The following is a 27797-nucleotide window of genomic DNA, read 5'->3' on the forward strand; positions in this document are numbered from 1 at the left end:
TCCAGCTGCAACAACCGGCGCATCATAACCATTCACCACATATACCCATGATTGAAAATCACGCGATTGAAGAAAAGCTCGCTTAGCAATTTTCCACCATAAGTAATTGGAGTCATCGAAGACTGGTGGTACGTTAATAGAGATAACACCTCTGTCCATAGAGTCAGATCGCTACAAACACGGACTTGTTAGGTCTTAAACGTGTTTGCCTGCTCTGATACCAATTTAAAAAGTGGGGGTCTAACAACACCACCCAATAATTCGATTAGCAATCTGTATGGACTAACTCTGAAATACGTTGCTAGAGAATCAACTAGACAGTCAGACTCAATCTAGATAAAAGTATCTCAAGGAGTTAATATCTCTCTCTTGATTTGATTTTTACTTCAAGCTAAAAACAATAGCGAGTCTTTATCAAATACAAGGAATAACTTGGACGGTACCAAAGACCAATGTCCAAGGATCAATCAATATCAATCAACAACCAAAGGTTGGATTTCCAATTGATCGATTCAACGCACGACCTGTGATATTTCAATTATATAACAAAATATAATGTGGAAAAAAAATAACACAGACACTAGAATTTTTGTTAACGAGGAAACCGCAAATGCAGAAAAACCTCGGGACCTAGTCCAGATTGAACACACACTGTATTAAGCCGCTACACACTAGCCAACTACAAACTAACTTCAGTCTGGACTGTAGTGAACCCCAATCAATCTCACACTGATCCAAGGTATATTTGTGCTCCTTACGTCTCTGATCCCAACAAGATACTACACACTTGATTCCCTTAGCTGATCTCACCCACAACCAAGAGTTGCTGCAACCCAAAATCACAGGCTTGATAATAAAAAGATCTGACTCACATAGAAAAGTCTATCAAAGGATAAATCTGTCTCCCACAGATAAACCCTAGGTTTTGTTTTGTCTTAAGATATAAAATCAAGGTGAACATGAACCAATTGATAATTCGGTCTTATATTCCCGAAGAACAGCCTAGATTAATTAATCACCTCTCTAAATCCTTCCTGACTACACATGCGGTTTGTCGAGGAACCACAAACAGTGAGACAAAGATGTTCGTGACTTCTTTATCTTGCCTATCGTAGAAATCTCACTATCTCAAGACAATCAATCGATTGTACTCGTACGATAGAATATGCAAGATCAGATCACACAACTACGATAAAAATAGTATCGGTCTAGCTTCACAATCCCAATGAAGTCTTTAAGTCGTTAACCTGATTTTAGAGAATAAAATCAAAGGTTAATGAAGATCGACTCTAGCGAGCGCACTAGTAGCACACAGACGTGTGGGGATTAGTTTTTGCACAATGCTAGATGTCTCCTTTATATAGCCTTCAAATCAGGATTTTTCCTTAGGTACAAAGCAATCCATATTCACCATTAGATGAAAACCTGATTTAGATTCAAGCTAATATTTCTCAACCGTTAGATCGAAAACTTAGCTTGTCACACACACTTGGGTAGACGTTTACTGGGTTCGTGAAAACCATGCCTAAACGTGTACGCGTATGTTGGTTCGACATAGTACCCCAAAAGGTTAACCATATGAGCATTTCATATTAACCTTGTTCTTCTTCACCATAACTAGTTTAATTGACTCAAATGAACTAGTTAAAGAGTTGTTCAATTGCTATGAGATCTTACGTAACTACACAAGACACAATTGAAACAAAGATGATTCGATTCGATTGAATCGGCTCATGAACATTATATCCACGGTTTGCATAAAGCATTCCTTAGTAATTTAATTATTCATGTTCAGAGCACATCTTTAGATCATAACCTCTTAAGTTCACAAACAAGTTCACGGACTTAAGTTAATCGGTTGAGTTTTCCAAACTCAGCAGAAATTCTCGCAAAGAGAACTTCCGCCAGTTCGCGGACTTAGCACACAAACGAGTTTTGGAAAATCCGGCAGAAATTCTCGGTCGAAAACTTCCGACAGTTCGCGGACTTGGCAAGCCAATTCCACAATCCTCCTGATTTCTCTTGATCAACAAAGTTCGAAAACTTCGGTTCAAGGAATACATGGTTATGTAATCTAAACTCTCATTTCAATAATTGAGACATTCTCAGAGAACGCTATGTATCCGTTATTCACAGACCGATTCACGTCAGAGCAATTCTCAAAGTGATTGAAACTTTTCATGACTTTCGTCACTAGGTGAAGATAAACTTGATCAAAGCGAAACGCTTTACCAACGCATGATTTCGAGATAAAAGATAAGCAATGAATACTCAGATCGAAATGTCAAATGTGTATGATGTAGTCTATATAGCATACGACTTTTGTCTCATAAGAAGTAGGAGATAAAATAGATAGACTTTTGAGTGATAGATAAGTTCAAGTCTCTACATACCTTTTTGTTGATGAAGATCCACGGTTCCTTGTATAGATCTTCGTCGTTGTATGATGAATCGCCATGAAGTCCCTGAGCTCAACTACACTTTTCTATCCTAGTCCGAGACTTAGCTATATCGGCTAGAAATCAAGACTCGTAGTTTTGATCACTAACATTGACAAACATGCTTGAGATAGCAACGCATGCGAGGTCGACCGAGCTATGCTCTAACAGTTATACTTAGGATTTCTTGGCTCTGTGGAGTATATAAGAGGTGGTAGGAGTCATAAGAAGGGATAACGAGAGTTGGGGAGAAGGATAGGAAGTTGGAGAGGCAAGAAGAAAGGTTGCAGGCAAGTTCAGGGAGGGAAAAGAAGAAGAAGAATACCAGAAAACTGCACCAGCCAAATGTCGCAGGAACTGTTTTCTCGGCTTCATTTGCAATAGGCTTTTAGCAACTAAGTTCATCTTTCAGCAACTGTTTCTTTATAACAGTGGATCTGCAACACTTATATCCGTTGCGAAGCCGTTGTAATATTGTTATTCTTCAATAAAGACATCTTTTTGAGCCATGAATCAATCTTTTGAGTGTGTTTTGAGCATGATGAGCTAAAACCCAACAATGGGACAACCGAGGAAATCATGTTTCACAAACTTTTGGTAATTATAATGGATTCTTTATGAATTTTTGATTTGATTAATTTGATTTATGATTTTCATTGATCATTTGTGATTTTGTTTGATAGTGTATGCTTAGTATAAGAACTCTTGATGTGCTATGATTATGATTTAAATATAATGCTTTATAAAATCTACCTTGGCAAAGAATAAGAGTCTACAAAAGAGCTAAAATTGTTATGAGTCATTATTTAAACCAATTGATTGTGATTAATGGTGGAATCCTGAGTCTCAGTAATCTCTCGATATTGTGACAATCTTTTGTAAATATTTTATTTATTTTTAGTGTTTTCTATTATTAGGTCTGAAATTAAATCTCATCAAGTCCGAGTTGAACAAATATTTGCTACCACTTTCAAAATTACATCAATTTTTGGCGCCGCCGACGCGGACTTATATTTAGGTTTTAGGTTTTAGATTTTTTTTTCTTCTTTTTGTTCTCTTTTACGCCTTTGGTATTTTCTGTTTTTTTTTTCCAGATTTCGAGCGAAGCTACAAGGAAAGAAAATGTGCTATAAAAGGAAAACATCGCCAACGAAGGAAAGAAAAGAGGAGTCCAAAAGGAGTGAAGAAGATTTTATTTTATTTTATTAGATTTTTATTTATTGTATTAGGGTTTGTTGTATTTATTAATTATATTTTTTCTTTATATTTTTGAACTCTCTTTGTACTTTTTGGGACTTTGGACATTATCATTATTATTTTTAAACCCTAAGGAATGGTTAATTTAAATAAAACTGCTGCAGGGAAGGACGACAGTTACGATACTGTCTCAGCCCCTCGGGTTCGTACACTGACATAGGAGTCGGTGGCCTGAATCGACTACAACTGATTTGTCGCCCGTCTGGTACTGGAGGTAAGACTCCATCCACCAATGAATCCCCTGTCAATGGGTTTATTTTTCTTTGAGACTCTGACACGTTCACACACCAATTACATCGTCGGACTACCGAGTTCAGGAAAACTCGTGGAATAGTAAGTTGAACCCGTGTCGTGGGCCTAATGGGAATTATCAGCTGAAATTTCACAAACCTCAACCTTGTACCTTTGACCAATCTTTGACTGTAGGTATATTTTGCTGTGGTAACCTGAGCTTAACCATTTTAGTCAACCTTGCATTTGCTTGTGCACAAAATATGTCGAACTAGTATTACAACAACCAATACAATGAATATCCGACTGAGTTTCAAAATGGGCGTTACAACTTTGACCATAGTGTGAATAGTGGTTGGGAAGATCAACCTTTTGAAGGTTATGGCCTATACCATGGTGAGCCCAATTACTATCCGCACGCGCACCGGTCATTCGAGCAAGAAAATAAGGAATATTATAGTACCGGTTCCTCGTATTTGGACAATTTAATTAAACAGTTGAAAACCAATCCTTATTATGATCCTTCTGTTCCTATTCTTCCCCTAGAAGAGTCTCTCAAGAAATTGACTGAGATGACAATAAGTTTGTGTAACATTTTTTAGAGGAATCTGTCACGCTAGCTGAGACAAACGAAAGAATTGCTAATCTTAATTTCCAACATAATTAAGATGACGTGGTTAGAATTGGTAACACTGCTTGTTTAGATGAGGTTCAAGCATTTTCATTTTATTATAATGATGATTATGATGAGGATAGTGTTGATGAAGAATCTGACATATGTAGGCATATTGATCAGGAATTTGTTATTCCAATAGAACTTTATAATGATAATGTCATTTTTGGTTCAAATCCTGATAATTTTAATGATTATTCACCTATTCAAAAGGACGGGGATTTGACTAGAGATAACATTTCTTTAGATGATGTAGTATTCCCTTTTGATTACGAAGCCAATGATGGTTTATATGAATGGGTTTATCCTGAGAATACTCTTATCGAGTCCAAGGATTTAGAAACAATAATCTTAGACTAAGAAGATGAACTCATAGAGCTTTTAAATATGAGTGAGGATGCGTCGCATGAGTATAACCTAAAAGAAGCAATTGAGCATTTTCAAGATTCTGATGATCTGGAAATTAGGGAAATTGTAGCTAGTCTATCTAGAGACACCAAAACTCTAAGTTTGGGGGACGATTATCATTCTCCATGTGCCTTACCTTTAGCTCTTACAAAGACCCATCACTCGGAATTTGACATATGTGCCTCAACCATTTTACAAGATCATCTTCAGACACGTTTTCCGGAACCTAATGATGTCCACGAGGAAGTCTAGTCGTTAGAAACGCATCCTCTAGTTGACTTGGTTTACCCAAGCAATAATACCCAAATTGAGTTCCCACGGCCCAGTCCAATAAACAACCACTGGTATCCAATTAGAGAACCATCTCCACTTTCTAAATCCATCGGTTGAAAATTATTGTAGCACCAGCTTCCTGACCTTGTACATATAATTCAGGCCAAGCATGGTCCAACACCGACTATAACCATCTCAGTCAAGTATTATCCCTGAGCATCTAAACACCTAGCTACCACCACCGAATTCAACTCATTACTTCAGCACCATATTCCACCGTAATCGAACACTACTAGTATTCTCCGTCCGTAACCTGCGGCCAACTTTGTTGCATTACCAGCTTCTAAACACACCCCTGAGTCCTTGTTTGACTGAAATCAGCCATACCCAAGCTAGCAAACTTGCAGTTGAGTCATTTCTTGATCGCAACATCATCTATTTCCTGACCTTATCACTTCAATCAAAAATCACCATACAAAATCCTTGAAATCCATATCAGTGAGATTACCAACACCATTCGAACAAGTTGAGCCAACCCATTTCAGAACGAAGCAATTCACCAGCAAATCTGAATCCATCTCCATTAGCTAATACCCATCTTCCTTCGTTACCTGAATTATCAATTTACCCACTCTCGGCAGCGGCGAATCCAGGATTTCAAGATAGGGGGAGAAAATAAAATAATACACAATAAAAGTATTTACACAATTTTTTTTCCATTACAATGCCTAATAACCTTTTATACACCAAAAAAACAGCTTATATGTAGTATAATTACCCCAAAAACTAAAAAAAAAAAAACATCTCTTACTTATTCAGCAATGCTCACGACATGTTTTCGTACCTTGAAATTGTTCTCCCGTCAACGTATGTTATCAGTAAACAATTATTAAAGCCACTCATTACCTAAACATCATTCATGGAGATAGCTAGGTATGTGCCTCTTGTGGTAGAAATTGTAGACTTGTATGTATGTTTTACGGTTGGCAATAGTGCTGGATATGATTTACAGATCAAACGAAGATGGGTGTAAGTTGATGGAGACAATTTGCTATAGACTCCGCCATGGACATGCTTTCTCAAGGTCTCATACATGCTCTCCATCCTTACGGTTATGAGCTACATCCATTTTGCATTCATCTTTACCCACGATATCTTCCTCTCTCTTTTCTTTTTCATCTGTTAGGCATCATGATGAAATCCTGATCCTGCCATGACTTGGGAAGATTTAAACATAGAACAAAAACTGAATTAGCAGTACTTTCTATGTGAAATTTGTACAAACTCTGAACGTATGTAAGGAAGAGAAGATTTTTGAGTTTCTATGTGGTTTTCACGGTATGGAACCGAAAGAGAGAAAGGAATTCATGTTTCTTTAGAAAGTTTAGTCGGCTAGGTTGGAGCGCAAATATTTCTATGGGCTTGGATAACTTAGAGGCTTATTGGAGATTTGTGAAAGCAAGGGGTCGCAACTGCACACCCTTACTTCACGGTGGATCCTCCACTGACTCCCGGTCATAGCTTTTGCTGCAGCAATGTGGCAAGTGATCTGTAATGAATCAATACTCTCGGTCATAGGTTTTGTAAAACAACTAGATTTATATCAATTGTTTATGCTTTCTTTGCGAGTTACTTGTAAATTATGTGGCTTATGTTTGTTTTTGAGTGTTTAGGTATTCTGAAATTATTTGGAGAAAAAGAAGAAGTCTAAAAGGCCAAAATCATCATGAGAAGTTGTTATTGGGAGCGAAGCCGAGCCAAACACAATCATTGCATCTTAGTCTAGAGAAGCAGATGGCGAACATTCTTGGTGGCCAATGGGTGTCTTGAGACATACTTGGTTGGCCCTTATACAGTTCATTTGGGTGGCTGTATCATTTTCCTACACAACACCTGAAAATCAGAGAGAAATCAATTCTCTATCATAGCTTTCTTTTTCTCTTTTTTTACATGAAACTGAGATGGCGGCACCATTACTCAGAAAAATCGAGAGAGGCAGAGATGGAGGCGCTGTTAATGATTTGAATTCAGAGAGCAAAGAGAAGAAACATCTCAGTTGCTGAATCAATCCGAGAATGAAATGGAGTTATGGTTTGAAAAATCAAGGATTATGAAGTTAGGGTTTGGTTTCTGCTGCTCATGGAGAGATCTGAGATGAGTGGAGAAGAAGATGGTGATTCAGAAGGATGTTGAGCTCGAGTATGAGATCACACATGGATGAGAAGAATAACTAAGGGTTTGCTCTGAATCTCAGATTAAGAAGAACAAGGTACTGTGTTGGTGATTTTGGTGATGAATCCGAGCTATGAAGAGAAAAAATGGTGCTATGGCTAAGCAGAAGATGGGGTATTGATTCAACTGTTGATTGCGCTTAGATGGAAATGAATTTTGGGTTTTGTGGTGGAAGGAATCAGGGATCATCTTGTCAAGAAATTTGGGTTTATTCTCAAGTTCGAGATACAGAATGGAGAGGATCTGAAGCAGGATTGAAATGGAAATTGGGGTTTGCTATGATGTCAGTATTAACAAGAAGTTGCAGGAAGAGCAAGTGTTGGTGACTGCAAGCATAACAGCTGAGTTTACAAGGGATTGTGACTGATGGTGAATGTACAGAGTGCCTAGATGTATGTTAGGGTCAAGAAGCTACAGATAGTTTTATTGAGAAGCAGCTGAAGTTGGTGTTACTGCAAGCCAAGTGAACTTGAATTATAGGGAAGCTAGTGATGCAGTTGAGATGGTTAAACAGAGAAGAAGACCTAGATGAATGTTAGGTTTACAATTTACAGGTTATGGGACTGTTGGCTGTGTGCAAAGTGCAGTTGGATGTCACTGCAATGTATGCTTCAGTTCGGCGGTGGAGACAACTGGTGTTGTGGATGTGTTTACATGGGTTGAATCTGCAGAGTTGCAGCTGAGGTTGCGAGTTGTTGTACAGTGAGATCATGGTATCGCAGTTGTTGCAGGAGTCAAGGAAGGAGTCGAGAACAGCTGCAATTGGTAACAATTGCAGGTTGCTGCTATTGGAAATGACAGGCTCTGGTGATGAAGGTGGAGTTTATGAATCTCAAGTTGTTGTTATAACTGCAGATGGATAATGGCTTGTGATGGTGAATTGCAGGTGATAAATTATTGAAGCTGCAGTTCAAGGTGCTGCTGCTCAGCTGATGTTGTGCAGCTGTGATATTAGCTAAGTTTGTAGGAGTTCCAGTATTCGATTGTGTATGAGAATTGCAGATTCGGAGTGGAGGAAATATGTGGTGATGCAACTTAACTGATACTGCAGTTAGTGTTGTTGTGCAGCTGCTCAACTGCAATGGATGTACACAGGTGGTATAACTGAGATGGAAATGAAGATGAATTGCAGGTGGTAGTTCAGTATGGGTTCAGTGTTACAGTGCAGTGATTGGTGGTGGTTACAATGGGTTTTAGCAGTTAATGGCCTAGAAGAGATGGAGTGCTGGAAGTAATATGATGTTGTGTTGGTTCAAGAATCGTGTAGATGAATGTTATCTTTACAGGTGATATTGCAGCTGAGTTGGTGTTGGTACAGCAGGAGATGAAATTGATTCATGGGTTTTGCAGCTCGACTGAAGTTATTGCAGTCCACGCAACTGATTTTGGTGGTTTAAGGAACTGATGGTTGCAGGAATGGCATTGAATAGATGAGCAGTTCTGGAGCTGCAGCTGAGTAACTGGTGATATTGCAGTACATGGATGAAAAGATGGTGGTGTTTATAGCCAAGGAGTTGGTGCTTCGCTAATGGAGTTGATGCTACAGTTGGAGTATGGAATGCTGAGGCCACATGATTGATTTGTTGGGGAGGTACAACCATATTGGTGCAACACAATTTATGGCCTGTGCAAGACTGCAATGGCTCTGGCCTTGACCACTCAGCCCATCCAGCTAAGTAAGATGTTGACTCGGTCCGACCTTGACCGAGTTGACCCAGTTGACTGGTGACCGGTTTGACTTTGCCGGTCACCTAAGCTATTTCCCGGTTACTTCTCCGGCCAAGTTCCGGCCATTGTACCAGTTTTCCGGCGACTACTTATGGAATATATTTTTTTACATGTGTTTTTCTCACTTATGGGCTTGTTGGACCACTTGGACTTTGGGCTTTGAAGACCTAATTTTGGAAAAAGGAAAGGAGACAAAAAGGAAAAGCTTCTTCCTTTGGATTATCACGTATTTTCTACTTGGAGCTTTGGAGAGCGGAGACTAGGGTTTGCTTTCATTTTTGTTTTTCATCTTCTTCATTTTATTATTGAATATGATGAACTCAAAAGCTATGCGTAGCTAAACAACTATTATTGGTTATGGGATAAAGTTGATTTCACAACATGATATTGCTTCAATGAATTAGTTTTGTCTCAACAATTTATTGTTTATGATTCATGGTTTATATTGTCATATGATTTGATTGTTTGTTTGGTTGAGTCCGAAATCAATCCGATTTGCATTCATTTCTAAAGTTATATTAGGGTTTTCAATACGAAAAGTTGTTTATCCCTGATTCTAAGTAGCATAATTGTGGGTAGTGCTTGTAGTGATATATCCTACTAGTCACAAATGAATCATAACCTTGGTTAAATTGAATTAGTGCTTTTACACGTTTGATTGCCTTGATTAGTCTTATTCCATAGAACTTAGTGCTTTTAGGGAGTTAAACTTAATTGTGCTTTTACACTTTAGGTTGCTTTCTATGAAGAATTCACATATGCATCTTTTAATGTGGTTGTGATGAAATCAGAGAATTAGCGGGATATACTTGCGATCAAGGTATCCTACGACTTTTAATAAATTAGAGATTAAAATATCAATTCTAGTCATTGATGAAAATACATGTTTGTAAATGATACTATCCCGTGACCAGTATCTTCTTCTTATTGATCACTTTCATATTTTATTGATTTCAATTATTTTTATTACTTTCCTAAAACAAAAATCCCCCTTGGTTACTAAGAAACTGAAATTTTATAACAACAAAAGCCTCTTTGTGGGAACGAACTATTTCTTACCAAGTACTTCATTTATATTAGTAGAGTGAGAAAGTGAAATTATTTTTGACGCATACGACAGCGATCAAATTTTGGCGCCGCTGCCGGGGAGGCAGCGGTTGTTATTTTGTTCTTATTCTTAATTTGTTTTTAATTTCGTTTTGAGAATTGTGTTTCAGGTACCTTGTTGAAATACAAAACGAGGGAAGCAATGGGTGATGCTAATCGTACACTCAAGGAGCTAGCTTCTCAGAAGTTGGATCAACAACAATGGTGTATTGAAGCAATTTCCACTTTTGATATCAAGCCAGGGTTGATCAGTCAAATACCAAAGTTCCATGGATGTGTATGGGAAGATCCGAACAAGCATCTTATGGAGTTTCAATGGTTGATGACAAACATGATACCTAATGGGGCTAATGCAGATGAAGGAATGTTGCGTGCTTTTCCTTTCTCTTTACTCGATGCAGCTAAAGATTGGGTATATTACTTACCGCCTGGTAGTATTACAACATGAAATGGGTTGAAGAAACTTTTCTTGGAGAGATATTTTCCTGCATCGAAAGCGACTCAAATTCGCAAGGAGATTTGTGGGATGAAACAAAGTGTGGGGGAATCGTTGTATAGATGTTGGGAACGGTACAAGAGATTGGTAGCAAGCTGCCCTCATCACCAATTTAGTGACACAATGATTATCCAATACTTCTATGAAGGTCTCCAAGCAAGTGATAGGAATCTTATTGACGCTGCAAGTGGTGGTGCACTTATGAACAAGAAGGTGACACATGCTAGAGAGTTGATTGAGAGTATGGCAGCAAATTCTCAACAATTTCAAGTCGTGGGTCAGAACCACCTACCAAGGGAGTTAATCAAGTTGACGAGATTATTGAATTACGTCAACAAATGAGCAATATGATGGCAATGATGCAACAAATTGCAGCAGTGGTTGTAAAACCATCACGCCCAGCTTATGAGAACGTAGAGCATGTCAATGCTATATTCTCAACTCAGCCGTATGGTATTTACTCCAACACTTACGAGCAAGTTGCAAGTACAAGTTCTGTTTACAACCATCCGAGTGAGTTCCAACAACAAGTGCAGCAACCGCAACAAGCCCAAAAGTCAGAATTGGCAAAGATGGTTACTTTTGTGGAGGCTCTAATGTCCGTGGTACAGCAAAATCAACAACTAGTGAACTTAAATCAGCAGAAAACGGATAATGCAATTAAGGAGTTGCAATCACAAGTTGGTCAACCACAACAACAACAACCTCAAAATCAAGGGTCCAATATGGAAGAGTTGCTGAAATCTTTTATGCAAAGAACGGAGGGTGCGGTCAAGGACTTGCAAACACAAGTTGGTTCGATGGCCTATGAGATTAATCATTTGCATGCAAAAAATGGTGAGAAACTCCCTTCTCAACCTCTTAACCCAAGAAATGGTGTCAATGCTATTACGTTTGGAAGTGGTACACGACTTGTGCAACCTGAAATTACTGATTCGGGTAAAGAATAAGCCCCAAAGGAACCGGTTTTTGAGGAAAAGGATGTTGATTTCCCCCAAACTTCCGAGGTACCTATTTCCAACTCTAAAAATAATATTCCTACTTATGTTCCTCCTCTACCTTTTCCTGGCAGGTTCGTTAAAGCTAATAGAAACGTGGAGCAAGATAGGGATATTTGGGATGTTTTTAAGAAGGTCCAAGTGAATATTCCACTCATTGAAGTAATTAGACAATCTCCTCGCTATGCAATGTGTGTAAAGGAATTGTGCACTAACCAGCACAAGTTAACTGGTAATGAGGTAATGAGTGTGGGGGGAGAATGCTTCGGCATATCTTCGAAAGAAACTCCCACCTAAATTGAAGGATCCCGGTAGTTTCACAATTTCATGCACAATTGGTAAAACGAGGTTTACAAAAGCTATGTTAGATTTAGGAGCTTCTATTAATTTTATGCCTACTTCTATTTATGATGCTTTAAACCTTGGTCCTCTTAAGAAAACCGGCATAGTTATTCAACTTGCCGATAGATCTAATATTTATCCGAAAGGGATTGTTGAGGATGTTTTGGTGCAGGTAAAAGGACTAATATTTCAAGTGGATTTCTACGTTTTAGACATGAGTGATGTGAATTCATCCTCGTCTACACCTTTACTGTTGGGTGGACCTTTTTGAGTACCGCTAGAACGAAGATTGATGTCCACAATGGCACCTTGACTATGGAGTTTGATGAAGAAGTCATACACTTCAACATCTTTGAGGCGACGAAACACCCAAGTACCATTCAATCATATTTCCATAATGTGTTGGAAGCCGTCTAAGGCGCAGAAAGCAAGGAGATAGTCGGGCTGATGACTTTAAACCAAGCGCTAAATGGGAGGCAACCCATAGGATGAGTATTTCTTGTATTATTTTTATTTTCTTGTCTTATTTTTAGTTTTTTCTTGTCTTGCATTTATTTTTTATGATTTCTTGTCATATTATCATGTAGAATTTCCCACCTTGACTTCCTTTGGATGACTCGATTTACATTGAGGACAATGTAACGTTTAAGTGTGGGGGAGTGGTTAAGCATTTGCATTGTAAAATTTTCAAAATTTTCAACTTTTGTGTAAATTAGTGAATAGAAAACTCCAACTTGTGGTTAGTTTAGAGTCACATAGTATACTTGTCGCTAAGATTACATCGAGATTCTCATAAGAGTGACTGAACTTAGAGATGACAGAGAACATGATCGGGTTTCTTACTTGTATGAGAGTTAAAGTTGGATTTAACCATGCCAGTGGCAAATAAGGTGCAGACTGAATTTGGTATTAGAGTTGTGGTCCCCTATAGTGGAGACTACCCATGTTACATCATGAGAGGCACCGACCTTCACTTCTTTGTACGTGTCTAAAAATGTTCTTTTAGAGTGTGTGTCACCGTACGTAAACTCCGGGTAGAATGGTGAGCTACCCAACCTCCCACCAATAAAAGCACTATTTTGATCTCTTGAGTGCTATTTTATCAATCATGATGGTGACATCGAATTGCTAACTTACATACCACTTGTAATCTTGTTCGCAGTTAGCACCATCCACTTTATTTCTCTCTACACCAACAGGTCCATAGAAACACCATCATCATCAACAAGAGGAGCATCATAAATTCGAAGGAAAGTTGAAGACGTTCAAGGTATACAAGCAACGGTACAGAAATGAGCAGATTTCAAATTCAAGTAAAGCAACAAGACAATGAGCAGAATTCTTACGAGTTGAAGACTTATGTACAAGAGCGAAGATTATCAAGATGAGAGTTCAAGAAGTTTATGATATCGAGACAATACACGTTGTGAAGAATCAAGTGGTAAAGTACTTACACCATGGCCTTTGTACTTGCATTTTTATTTTATCTTTATTCTTATTTGTTAGTTTGTATTTTATTTTCTCTTGTCTAAAAAAAATAAAAAACTTGGGACAAAGTTATCACTATGTTAGGTCCCTTGTTAAAAAAAATGAGTAAAGAAAAAATGAAAGAGAAAAAAAAAGACAAGAGAAATTTTCATTAGGTTCATTATTAGTTTTAATTTTTTTGTTGTGTTGTGTTTTATTTTGTTTTTTGTTTTGTATTTATTTTATTTTTCTTGTCTCACATCAAAAAAAAAAGAAAAAGAAAAAGAGACAAGAAAAATCTTTTGCATCATATTTTTGTTTGTTTAGTTCGTTTTTTGTTTTGTATTAATTCAATAAAGCCAATGGAAGAAGAAATATCCATAGTGAAGTTTCAAGCAACAAGGAATTAGAGGAAAGAATCACATTGTCAAGATTCTACGAAGTTCAAGAGTTATAATCAAGAGTTGAAGACCGAAGACGAAGATGAAGACAAGGATTGAGACCGAAGGCGTTTCTATGGATACTGTGAGAGTGGTGCTAACTGCACGTCGAACGGATATCGAGGTAAGTAAGCATATTCCCACCTTCGTTAAGTGGTTGGTTTCCTTTCTTAGAGATCGTCAGAAAAAAGGGTTTTCAAAATGAATAAAATATGTGGGTTTTCAAAACAATTCTGAGGGTTTTACCTTCCTACCATTCAACGTGTCGCAGGATTCTCTTCATTCCTACCTGGACACATGTGTGACCCATAAAAAGCTATTTATTATTGAGAGCAACTTCATAAAACCCTTTCTTGTGAGGCAGAGTCGAGACTTTCTATCACACCGAACCCGAATTTCTTTCGATAAGGGATGGTTATTTCTCTCTCAACTTTTAAGGATGAAATTGTGTTCATACATGTGTCTAACTTCTTATGACTAGTGTGCAGAATCTCTATGTCTTCTTAGCGCGTTGGATGCTATCATTACGCAGAACTAGTAAGTTGGAAAAGTAGGTTTTGTGGGTATATCTCTAGTAAACCCTCACTAGAGTTTTCTGTATGTTTTAGAATTGTTTTGTTTGATTTGCTCGAGGACTAGCAAAGTCTAAGTGTGGGGGAATTTGATAGGTGTTGTAAAACACCTAGATTTATATCAATTGTTTATGCTTTCTTTGCGAGTTTCTTGTAAATTATGTGGCTTATGTTTGCTTTTGAGTGTTTAGGTATTCTGGAGTCATTTGGAGAAAAAGAAGAAGAAGCATCGTCTAAAAGGCCAAAAACATCATGAGAAATTGTTATTGGGAGCGAAGCCGAGCGAAACACAACCATTGCAGCTTAGTCTAGAGAAGCAGAGGGCGAACATTCTTGGTGGCCACTGGGTGTCTTGAGACATACTTGGTTGGCCCTTATCCAGTTCATTTGGGTGGCTGTATCATTTTCCTACACAACACCTGAAAATCAGAGAGAAATCAATTCTCTATCATAGCTTTCTTTTTCTCCTTTTTTACATGAAACTGAGATGGCGGCACCATTACTCAGAAAAATCGAGAGAGGCAGAGATGGAGGCGCTGTTAATGATTTGAATTCAGAGAGAAAAGAGAAGAAACATCTCAGTTTCTGAATCAATCCGAGAATGAAATGGAGTTATGGTTTGAAAAATCAAGGATTATGAAGTTAGGGTTTGGTTTCTGCTGCTCATGGAGAGATCTGAGATGAGTGGAGAAGAAGATGGTGATTCAGAAGGATGTTGAGCTCGAGTATGAGATCACACATGGATGAGAAGAATAACTAAGGGTTTGCTCTGAATCTCAGATTAAGAAGAACAAGGTACTGTGTTGGTGATTTTGGTGATGAATCCGAGCTATGAAGAGAAGAAATGGTGCTATGGCTAAGCAGAAGATGGGGTATTGATTCAACTGTTGATTGGGCTTAGATGGAAATGAATTTTGGGTTTTGTTGTGGAAGGAATCAGGGATCATCTTGTCAAGAAATTTGGGTTTATTCTCAAGTTCGAGATGCAGAATGGAGAGGATCTGAAGCAGGATTGAAATGGAAATTGGGGTTTGCTATGATGTCAGTATTAACAAGAAGTTGCAGGAAGAGCAAGTATTGGTGACTGCAAGCATAACAGCTGAGTTTACAAGGGATTGTGACTGATGGTGAATGTATAGAGTGCCTAGATGTATGTTAGGGTCAAGAAGCTACATATGGTTTTATTGAGAAGCAGCTGAAGTTGGTGTTACTGCAAGCCAAGTGAACTTGAATTATAGGGAAGCTAGTGATGCAGCTGAGATGGTTAAACAGAGAAGAAGACCTAGATGAATGTTAGGTTTACAATTTACAGGTTATGGGATTGTTGGCTGTGTGCAAAGTGCAATCGGATGTCACTGCAATGTATGGTTCAGTTCTGTGGTGGAGACAAATGGTGCTGTGGATGTATTTACATGGGTTGACTCTGCAGAGTTGCAGCTGAGGTTGCGAGTTGTTGTACAGTGAGATCATGGTATCGCAGCTGTTGCAGGAGCCAAAGAAGGAGTCGAAAACAGCTGCAATTGGTAACAATTGCAGGTTGCTGCTAGTGGAAATGACAGGCTCTGGTGATGAAGGTGGAGTTTATGAATCTCAAGTTGCTGTTATAACTGCAGATGGATAATGGCTTGTGATGGTGAATTGCAGGTGATGAATTATTGAAGCTGCGGTTCAAGGTGGTGCTGCTCAGCTGATGTTGTGCAGCTGTGATATTAGCTAGGTTTGTAGGAATTCCAGTATTCGATTGTGTATGAGAATTGCAGATTCGGAGTGGAGGAAATATGTGGTGATGCAACTTAACTGATACTGCAGTTAGTGATGCATGTAGTGTTGTTGTGCATCTGCTCAACTGCAATGGATGTACACAGGTGGTATGACTGAGATGGAAATGAAGATGAATTGCAGGTGGTAGTTCAGTATGGGTTCAGTGTTACAGTGCAGTGATTGGTGGTGGTTACAATGGGTTTTAGCAGTTAATGGCCTAGAAGAGATGGAGTGCTGGAATTAATATGATGCTGTGTTGGTTCAAGAATCGCGTAGATGAATGTTAGATTTACAGGTGATATTGCAGCTGAGTTGGTGTTGGTACAACAGGAGATGAAATTGTTTCATGGGTTTTGCAGCTCGACTGAAGTTATTGCAGTCCACGCAACTGATTTTGGTGGTTTAAGGAACTGATGGTTGCAGGAATGGCATTGAATAGATGAGCAGTTCTGGAGCTACAGCTGAGTAACTAGTGATGTTGCAGTACATGGATGAGAAGATGGTGGTGTTTATAGCCAAGGAGTTGGTGGTTCGCTAATGGAGTTGATGCTGCAGTTGGAGTATGGAATGCTGAGGCCACAGGATTGATTTGTTGGGGAGGTACATCCATGTTGGTGCAACAAAATTTATGGCCTGTGCAAGATTGCAATGGCTCTGGCCTTGACCACTCAGCCCATCCAGCTGAGTAAGATGCTGACTCGGTCTGACCTTGACCGAGTTGACCCAATTGACTGGTGACCGGTTTGACTTTGCCGGTCACCTGAGTTATTTCCCGGTTACTTCTCCGGCCAAGTTCCGGCCATTGTACCAGTTTTCCGGCGACTACTTATGGGACATATTTTTCTACATGGGTTTTTCTCACTTATGGGCTTGTTGGACCACTTGGACTTTGGTCTTTGAAGACCTAATTTTGGAAAGAGGAAAGGCGACAAAAAGGAAAAGCTTCTTCTTTTGGATTATCACGTATTTTCTACTTGGAGCTTTGGATAGCGGCGACTAGGGTTTGCTTTCATTTTTTTTCATCTTCTTCATTTTATTATTGAATATGATGAACTCAAAAGCTATGAGTAGCTAAACAACTATTATTGGTTATGGGATAAAGTTGATTTCACAACATGATATTGCTTCAATGAATTAGTTTTGTCTCAATAATTTATTATTTATGATTCATGGTTTATATTGTCATATGATTTGATTGTTTGTTTGGTTGAGTCTGGAATCAATCCGATTTGCATTCATTTCTAAAGCTATATTAGGGTTTTCAATACGAAAAAGTTGTTTATCCCTGATTCTAAGTAGCATAATTGTGGGTAGTGCTTGTAGTGATATATCCTACTAGTCACAAATGAATCATAACCTTGGTTAAATTGAATTAGTGCTTTTACACGTTTGATTTCCTTGATTAGTCTTATTCCATAGAACTTAGTGCTTTTAGGGAGTTAAACTTAATTGTGCTTTTACACTTTAGGTTGCTTTCTAGGAAGAATTCACATATGCATCTTTTAATGTAGTTGTGCTGAAATTAGAGAATTAGCGGGATATACTTGCGATCAAGGTATCCTAGGACTTTTAATAAATGAGAGATTAAAATATCAATTCTAATCATTGATGAAAATACATGTTTGTGAATGATACTATCCCGTGACCAATATCTTCTTATTATTGATTACTTTCATATTTTATTACTTTCCTAAAACAAAAATCCCCCCTTGGTTACTAAGAAACTGAAATTTTATAACAACAAAAGCCTCTCTATGGGAATGAACTCTTTATTACCAAATACTTAATTTATATTAGTAGAGTGAGAAAGTGAAATTATTTTTGACGCATACGACAGCGATCAATGGTGGATCCGCCACTGACTCTCGGTCATAGCTTTTGCTGCAACAATGTGGCAATTAAATCTGTAATCAATCAATGCTCGGAAAAATAACATTCCTTACAATTCAGTAACCCAAATGATGGCAGCAGCTGCTAGAGGTGTAAATTGGGTTGTGCCAGCATGCTAAAATCCGAACCCACTCCAGCCCAACACGTGATCTAGCCCAGCACGACCCAGCATGTTAGTTTTGTGGGCTGTGCTGGGTAAGCCTAATCGGCACAGTAGCACAACGCAGCACGCGGCACGGATAAGCACGTAGCCCAGCCCGGCATAGCACGTTAAGAAAGCACATCATAGCTTGCACAAGTACGCCATATAACAAGGCATAATACATCACATTTTGTGTATATTTCACAAAAGAGTCACTATTCTAGCTAGTATTTGATATTTTATGCTGGCTTATTTTTAGAATAACACATATAATACCTAAATTTTTGGAAAAAATATTTTTCAATATCGTTGTTATAATGTCGTTACCTATATTTGACTAGAACATTAATTTACATGACAATGATCCAATTTTATATTTGATGAGCTATTTTTTTTTATTAAATAAATTTGTTAATTTTACTTGAAATAATTTCAAATGATATATTGTCTATTTAGATTCTCGTGATAATGTTCGACTTAATGTATACCATTAAGTGATTTCAAATTTTTTATAACACGTGTGCCAACACGGAACATCACGACACAACATGTTTATTCGTGTGATATGCCCTTGGTCTGTGTTGTGCCTAGCTTTTGACTAGTAAAACACAACACGACACAACGCGTTTAAATCGTTGGCACAACACAGCACGACACATGGCACGTGAAGCACGCGACTTCGTGTGCCGGGCTGTGCCGGGCGGCACGTTTTACACCTCTAGCAGCTGCATCTATCTCAGCTGGTTTCCGTCTTGAAAACGTCCAGAACCCCCAAATTTGTCACTGTAAAAGCTTGAATCACCACTGCCACAGCTGAAGCTCAATCAGTAGCTCATCAACCTCAGATTTATGTGGGTTTGCTACCATCTTCCACTCACAACTCAGCTCTGAATACCTAGTGCCACCACCGAGATACAAGAGCCTCCAATCTGAATTCACTCGTCCAAGTTACTGCTCCACTAATCAAGCCCTTTCTTCCACTGCCTTCAATTTCACTGTTGCTACAATTTCAGTGTTTTTCCAATTCTAGCCGAGAGAGACGAAACAAATACAAGGAAATGAGGCACGTGTTTGCATCCTGAAAAGAAACGAGATGCGGTGGAGGAGCTGGCCACGTCACTTATCATTTCTTTAACCTTTCATCTCTTTGTTCCTTCACCAACGCCTAACATCACTTGCCCACATTGACTACTTGAAACAATAAAGTTTTTTTTTTTGTAAGTTAAAAATGCATTCCAAACCAATTAACTTAGGGAGTTAGTAACCCTTACAACATTGATAGTAGAGCCATCTAATGTTGGACAAAGGGTCTCAACCCTAACAATAGATTTATCTACTTTTAAGGCTTGCACAATACAAGACGGAGGTACATTCCTCCAATTAACAAGAGTACAAAATTGTTTAGCCTCTTTAGCCTGAATATCGGCGACATTGTTTACTAATCTAGGAACATTAAAAAAATCCAATTTTTTTTGACAGAGATTAAATTTTCTTTTTACTTCATCCATGATCTTCTGATTTTTCCAAGTGATTTGAGATGGTTTCCCATTCAGGTAATCAAAGAGGTTCTTACAGTCTCCTTCAACACTGAAATCTGTTATTCCTTCCTCCACTGCCCAAGCTGCTGCTTGTAAGAGTCCTAGAGCTTCTGCTTCTTCTGGGGTTGTGGCTGAGATAGGTCCTGCTCTGCCCTGTTCGAAGTTCCCTGCATCATTTCTGAGAATTAAAGAGAAGACTACTGGTGCATTCATTGAAGTCCAGGCTGCATCCAGGTTAAGCTTTTTTGGAGAAGATCTAGGAGCTGACCACTAGGTTTTTCCTTTAAACTAATAAGGGTATCTTTAGTCATATAGTTGTCTTCATAACAGAAACTCAAATGTCTTTGTATTTCTAGTGCTAATTGAGTACGAGTTTGCTGCTTCTTTTCAAATGACCTGTTACATCTTTCTTTCCAAATGAACCAGACTTTTGTCAAAATAATTTCTAGAGGAACAATTGGGTTGTCATTTCCTAACCAATCTTTGCAAATATCTAAGAACTTTTTGGATCTATCATAGTTTATATCTACCGAGGAAGGCTCAGATGCCCAAATAAATTTGGCATAAGGACAGTGAAATAAAAGATGCTCTATGGATTCATGTTCTACATAACCAAAAGTACCGTTAGGAGAAACATCCTCCATGAATCTAGATAACTTAAGGTTAGTAAAAACTGCATTTTGGAGGCACTTCCAAATAAATATTTTAATTCTTTGAGAGGTATTTAAGTTCCATAAACCTTTCCAGAAAGAATCAGGTTGCCCTAAGTTATAGTGATTCACAATTCTTTCATTTAGCTTGTTATACATTGATTTAACTGTGAATTTACCTGAGTTAGTAAGAAGCCATCTAAGGGTATCTGATTTAGCATTTAAGCTGTTATCTAAGGTAATTCTAATGTTGCATATCTGACTAGCAATATGTCTAGGAAACAAATCATGGATTAAAGAAGAATTCCACTTTTTTGAGATAGGATCAATTAGATCCTTCACAAGGGTTAAAAAAGAGTTAGCAGGAGTTTTGAAAATACTGAGATTTTCTTCCTATTGGGGAATCCAATTATCATCCCAAATATTGATCTTGTTACCATATCCAACTTCCCAGATAGAGTTTTGTTCTACTAACTTGACACCCTTACTTATGCATTTCCAAATCCAAGCACTATTAGTTGGGACTTTGGCTTTAAAGGCTGGGGACTTCTTGAATTACCTAGGTTTGAGCTGAGACACCCATAAAGCTTCAGGATCATTTAGGAGTCTCCAAGCTAGTTTGGTAATCATAGCAAGATTAAATTTGTGGGCATTTCTGAAACCTAGAACTCCCTTACTTAGAGGTTTACAGAGACAAGAATAGGATCTAGGGTAGTAACCTTTGTAGTTTGTTTATTTACCCCACCAGAAATCTCTTTAAAGAGTATCCATTTTCTTTGTTATTTTTTTAGGAAGAATAAAATAGCTCATTTGATATCTAGCCATACTTGCTAAAGTAGCTTTATTTAGGATCATTTTACTAGCTTGGGCTAAGGTTATTCCTATCAAACCTTGAACTTTATGTTCCATCTTCTCTATTATTCCTTCAAAGAGTTTAATTTTGGCCTTATCTATGAAGAGAGGTGTTCCTAGATAAGAGTCTTTTAAATCAATCTTCTTGATTTTAAGCAATTTGCTAATCATTCTTTGGTGCTTAGGTTGAACTTTTTTACTAAAGAATATTTCTGATTTCTCAAAGTTAATAACTTGCCCTGATGCTTTACTAAATATTTCAATAAGTTGCAAGATATTATGACATTCTTTAATGTCTGCCCTAATGAAAAAAGACAATCATCAACAAAGAAAATGTGGGAAATTTGGATATTTTTTGGGGTTATCTTGATACCATTTATTAACTCCTCTTATTTACTAGATAAAAGTAATCTAGAAAAAATCTCCATACAGATGATGAATAGGTAAGGGGACAGAGGGTCCCCTTGTCTAAGACATCTGGTTGATTTAAAGAAGTTCCCTGAACTACCATTAAGTAAGACTGCTATTGAGGAGGTAGAAATACATTAGTGAATTAAGTTACAAAATTTGTTGTCAAAGCCAAAAGCCTTCATGGCTGAGAATAAAAAATCCCAGTTTACTCTGTCAAAAGCCTTGGACATATCTATCTTTATTCCTAATCCAGCATGTTTCACTTTTTTCTTCTTGAAAGAGTGAATAAGTTCTTGAGATATAACTATAACTATATTGTCAGAAATCTGCCTTTTAGAAAGAAAGGCAGCCTGGAAAGGAGATATAAAGGAATTTATGAAGGGTTTCATTCTGTTGGCTAGAATTTTAGCTGTTATCTTATAAATGGTGTTACAAAGCCCTATTGGTCTAAAATTATTAGGATCTTTAGGGTGTTTACTTTTAGGAATAAGAAAGAGAAAGGTTTTGCTAAATTCTGGGTGAAGTTCGCCTGTTTTAAAAAACAATTGAATTACAGCTGTAACTTGATCCCCTACTGTTTCCCAATTCAATTTAAAGAAGCTAGCATGAAAACCATCTGATCCTGAAGACTTATTAGGTTTTAGATTCTTGATAACTGTCCAAATTTCTTCAACTGAAGGGATATAACTTGGAATGTCATTTTCTTCTAAGGATATACTAGGCTGTATGTGTTGAAAAAGGAAAGAATTATGAGAATAAGTTTCAGCAGGGGCTGAGAAAAGATCAAGAAAAAAATCATAGAGAGTTTTCTGTATTTCAGTTCTCTTAAAAGTAATTTCATTGTTATTCATTTTTAAACATTCTACGTTATTCCATTTCCTTCTTTTTAAGGTTTTTGTATGGAAAAATTTTGTATTCTTTTCCCCTAATCGGACCAAGTTGTCTCTAGATTGCTGTTTTGCTATTGCTTCTTGGATATCATAAAGTTTTTCCAGCTGCACTAGCTTTTCCTTTATTTTGTCTTCTTTCTTATAGATATAGCTAGAATTATTCAAATTATCTATTTGGGAAAGGATCTTCTTAATATGTTTAGACGGTAGTCCAAATATATATTTTTTTTCCAGAAATCTAAATTAGTTTTAAGGGTTTTGAGATTGGGAATCATAGAGGATGCAGGATTTTCCCTAATATCATGGGACCATGAGTCTCTTATAGTTTGAACACAAGAGGTTTCTTTTTTCCGAGTATCATAAAATTTAAAGGTATATTCTAGTTTGATGAAGCTAGAGTCTAATTTTAGATCTATGGGGCTATGATCTGATCCTACTGCAACTAAGTGAATAAGCTCTGCACTAGGAAATTTCCATTCAGTATTTGCAAATGATATATCTAATCTTTCTTGAATATTAGCTGATCCCTCCCTATGGTTATTCCAAGTGTATTCATAGCCTTTAAATCCTAAGTCTGAAAGTCTTGAATTACTTAAGATATTTTTTTAATATTCATTATCAGAATTTTTAAAGGGTAGACCCCTATTTTGTCCTCCTGACTAAAAATCATATTTAGATCCCCTAAAAGTACCCAAAGGCATAGATTGTTTATCTACTTGTTCAGAAATTTCAGACAGAAAGTCCCAAGCTATATTTCTAGTAGAGGGATAAGGACTCCCATAGAAACAAGTAAGAAGTCATTTCTTCGATTCATATCTAGTTTGGACTAAGATATTTATCATGTTAACATTCCATTGCACTATTTCAAAAGAAAAGCCATCCACCCAAGCCAAAGCTAATCCTCCTGCTAAACCTATTGGGTCCACTATATGGATATTAGGATAATCTTTAAGAAGAGGTTTAACTACATGTTTTTGGGACTTTGTTTCAGAGAGAAATAATATTTCAGGTTTGTCAACTGAAATATGTTGTTTTAGGTGATTTTGTGTGAAGGGATTACCACACCCCTGCACATTCCATGCTATTATTTTCATTAGAATTTTTTTTAGAAGGGTCTTAAAATTCTAGTGAGGAAGTGCTACTCATATTAATATGGGACTAATAGACAATTGACAAAGACAATTAAACAAAAAATGCAGAGTTCAAGAAATGAATAAAATTAAACAAGGAGAAATTCAGACCAGCAATTGGGAAATGGACAGAAAGCTAATAGCTCTAAATTACTCATAATATGTAAAGTTCTAAGGGTTGTGATACATTGTTTTATCTAAAAGATGAATGAATTAAAAAAACTGTTATCAGATCATATATTGAGAAAAATATTAAGGTTTAGGTATACCTGAATTTCGTCCTGATGGTCAGATGGGGAATCCAATAAGAAAGGGGCTGGGAGAATATCATCTTTTGCCTGCATTTATTCCTTAAGGTTTGATCCATACTGGTCGATTTGGAGATCATAAGCTATAATGCAAAGACCATTTGATGAGGAGGAGGAATACAAATCCGGAACTGATATTTTGAATGCAGACTTAGGTTGAGTTTTAGGGGATGCTAATAATGCAGAATTGATATGCAAACTAGGATGATTAGGAATATCATGAGAATGATAAAATGCAGATGAAATATAATCAGAAGATAAAGGCGAGCTCAAACTGTTTTTAGCATCTTCAAATGGAGAGTAAGATGAGAAAGAGAGCCTCTTATTAACCAAAGGAACCAAAGACTCAGTTTTAGGACAAAACGGGTTTACAACGTCTTGTAGCAATTCATTAGCCAGTTCAGGATTAGATGGAATCAGTTCCATGGAATCAAGAACACGGTGAGTTGCCGAGTTAACTGATCTAAATGAGTCAGAGCTCGAGCCATTCAAAAGAATGCAATTTTCAGGAAGATTGTAGGGAAATGTTCTTTTACCCAGAATGGAACTAGAAGCTAAAGGCATATCTTCATCATAAGTAACTGGACCTAGTACTACATAAGATTGATTATCAGAAGTTCTCAATGGAACTAACGTGCTTGAGTGGAACAAATGAATTTGTATAACTCTCGTGATATGGCAAGGTGGTGCTCCATAGAAAATTAAGTGTCATCCACATTTAATTTCGCTCTTCCTATACTTTGGTGTGTATTAGTCGCAAACTCCATATTGCTTCTAATTTATCCATTATTGTACTGGTTATCAGATTCGCTAGTACTTTTTGTAAAAGCACTAAAATAATATTATTAGCCAAAATATCAAGTTTTAGCTCATGTAATTATGGGTATAAAATGTTACACTTAAGTGCTTATCAGTGACCGGAAATCTTACTTCCCAAATTATGTTGTGATCGGTTACACCTTGCTTCCCAATGTAGATTGTGATCGGTTCCACCTTGCTTCCCAAAGTTAGTTAGGATCGGTTACACCTTGTCATCTTGCATTGGTCATCCAAATATTATTCAATGAAGAAACCGACCAACACGCTTATGATTTCCCTTTCGATTGTGAAACAAGTTCATACAACTACTTCCTTAAACCAATGTAATAATACATAGTTTCCTATGATGAAATCACATCTATATCCTACACATAATCAAGTAACTAAATACATAGATTATGTTGATGTTGTATTTACGAAGTTCAAAAGATAGGCGTCATACTTCGTAATTCAGTATACTTCCTTGATACTTTGATCATAATGCTATGACCAATTCTAATCACTAGAGTGTCATAATATATCTCTGCATGTTATGTTTTCAACATAAAGCGACTTGAAAGGTACATTAGGAGTGGAAACAAGTCAAGTCAGTATTACTAACCTCAAGTGGAAGGATGATGTCTTCTTCAGGTCTTCAGAGTAATACTTGTAAGTCTCAACATTCCTATACTTTCTACTCTAACCTAAACAAAGTTGACTTTAGTAATTAATCAAGCGACTCTAGATGAGTTTTGATACTAAGGTATGACAACCAAACTTAACATACCAACACTTAGTGGGTTCAACCGATCTATGCTCTAACAATCTCCCTCTTTGTCAATTTCAGTGACAAAACTCTATGACATATGGAGATAAACAATTACAAAATAACTCATTCTTCATACGCTTGATTCCAAGTTTCAACGGCACAATATCCTGCATGTATTCAAAAAAACAAATGCCGATGTTGGCATTTGGATAAAAGCTTTACTCCCTATAAAGGAAACCTAGGTAAATATTCAATCCGAACATCTTTGTTATTCCCCTTTTGTAGTATGAAATACTACACATCAAGATGATATGTCACCCCCCTAGTCTATGCTTTACTCTTTTATTAGATATAACGTTTAAGCACATATATCCTTTCCTAATGATTATAAATCACTTGTTTAATCCATATATTCTCCCCCTTTCTGTCACAAAAATGACAAAGAAACGAAAAAAACAAAAGCGCAAACCAAATGGATCTTACAAATCCATAAAACTTGTACAACCTATAAGAGTTAAGCACGAAGGTTTCACATACCATTTTAGATAACCAATACTAAAACCGGAACTACATGAGTAATCTTGTTTTAGTATGTTATCAAGGAAACAATTGCCCGAAGTAATTCCCTTGGTCCAATAAATCAACTAAGATAACTTAGTTTTTAACCGAACTTATTGTGTATGTATAATCGCTTACTTCGATAAGACATAGATAGAGATCAAAATTAACTCAATTTATCTTACCAGGTTCTAATTATTCATAAAATAACTTATACCTTCCTTTAGACAAGACAAACACTAGGTTAGTTAACTAGTTTTTCTTGTCAAGGACTTCGATTAGACTTGAATAACTGAATCCTATATTTGCTAAGCCTAAACTAAGATCAGAATTAACTAATTTTTTCTCATTCGGAATCAAAATGGACTAAATAAATGATCCCATATTTTTGTTAAGCAAAAACAATAGATACAAATCAAATCATTGAATTGTCACAGTTTTTCTCAACCTGAAGCAATTGAAACAAAGATAATCCAATGTAAACACAAAAATTGCACCGAATTTCGTTAAGCAAAAACAATTGATACCAAACAATAAAGAAAATACCAAATCAATAGAATTGACACAGTTTTTCTTAACCGAAAACAATTGAATCACAATAATCAATCCATACAACATAATGGAAAATATCAATTGTACCGAAATTTTGTTAAGCAAAAGCAAAATATATGCAATAAAATTAAGCTTTTCTTAAACGGGAAAAACGATTAACTAACAAATAAGAATCATTACCTCGATTTCCGTAGCCACTTCTCCCCAGAAAGATATATCTTTTAAGCACCGATTCAATAAGAACTCTCCTCATTTTTGCTGTCATCCTCTTGCAAGAACAAAAGAACAACAACAAGAGCAACCTTTACCAGAGAAAGGTTGAATCAGTTTTAACCATTGCGTGCCAATAGCAATAGTTTAAACCCAAAACTCATATGTTATGCTAAACACAACTTATGTAAACATAAATTTATATCAACATCATATCGACTTTCACACATGAGTTTTAATCATATCTCCTTATGATCCTTTGATAAAGTCTACCTAAAAAGGCTAGAACTTAATCCTGCTAAATCAAAAAGTCACAAAAACCATAAGGGATAACACAATATGAGATCGAAAATTAGGTTAACAAAAACCGAAACTAACATCTCATAAACCGAAAGAAATAACACAAAAATATAACCATTCATCACAGGTTTTATGCAATCAGAACTATCAAATAATGAAACAAAAATTATAAAATAAAATTTATTCATAATAATTGATAGTTTATTCGAATAGAATTTATAAAAAATATTGAACTAAATAAAAAATTTGATTAGTTTATTCCAAAATAAGAACCTAATCTTATTTTTCTTTACGTGCCTTTTCTGTGATGTCCTTCAGTATGATAGTCATCAACTTCTTTGCATGTTCTTGGCCACCGAAGATGGATTAACATATA

The 27797-nt window shown here is 36.8% G+C and overlaps 1 protein-coding gene across 1 annotated transcript; it reads left to right on the forward strand.

The window, feature by feature from the left end:
• Positions 1–10641: 10641 nt before the first annotated feature.
• Positions 10642–12621, forward strand: LOC113277703. Its single transcript, XM_026526729.1, has 2 exons — positions 10642–11680; positions 11916–12621. Exons 1-2 carry the CDS (start codon positions 11182–11184, stop codon positions 11984–11986), a joined length of 570 nt encoding a protein of 189 aa, XP_026382514.1. The 5' UTR covers positions 10642–11181; the 3' UTR covers positions 11987–12621.
• The last annotated feature ends 15176 nt before the right edge of the window (positions 12622–27797 follow it).

The sequence above is a fragment of the Papaver somniferum genome, chromosome 5, assembly GCF_003573695.1.
Source record: "Papaver somniferum cultivar HN1 chromosome 5, ASM357369v1, whole genome shotgun sequence".
Classification (NCBI taxonomy): Eukaryota; Viridiplantae; Streptophyta; class Magnoliopsida; order Ranunculales; family Papaveraceae; genus Papaver; species Papaver somniferum.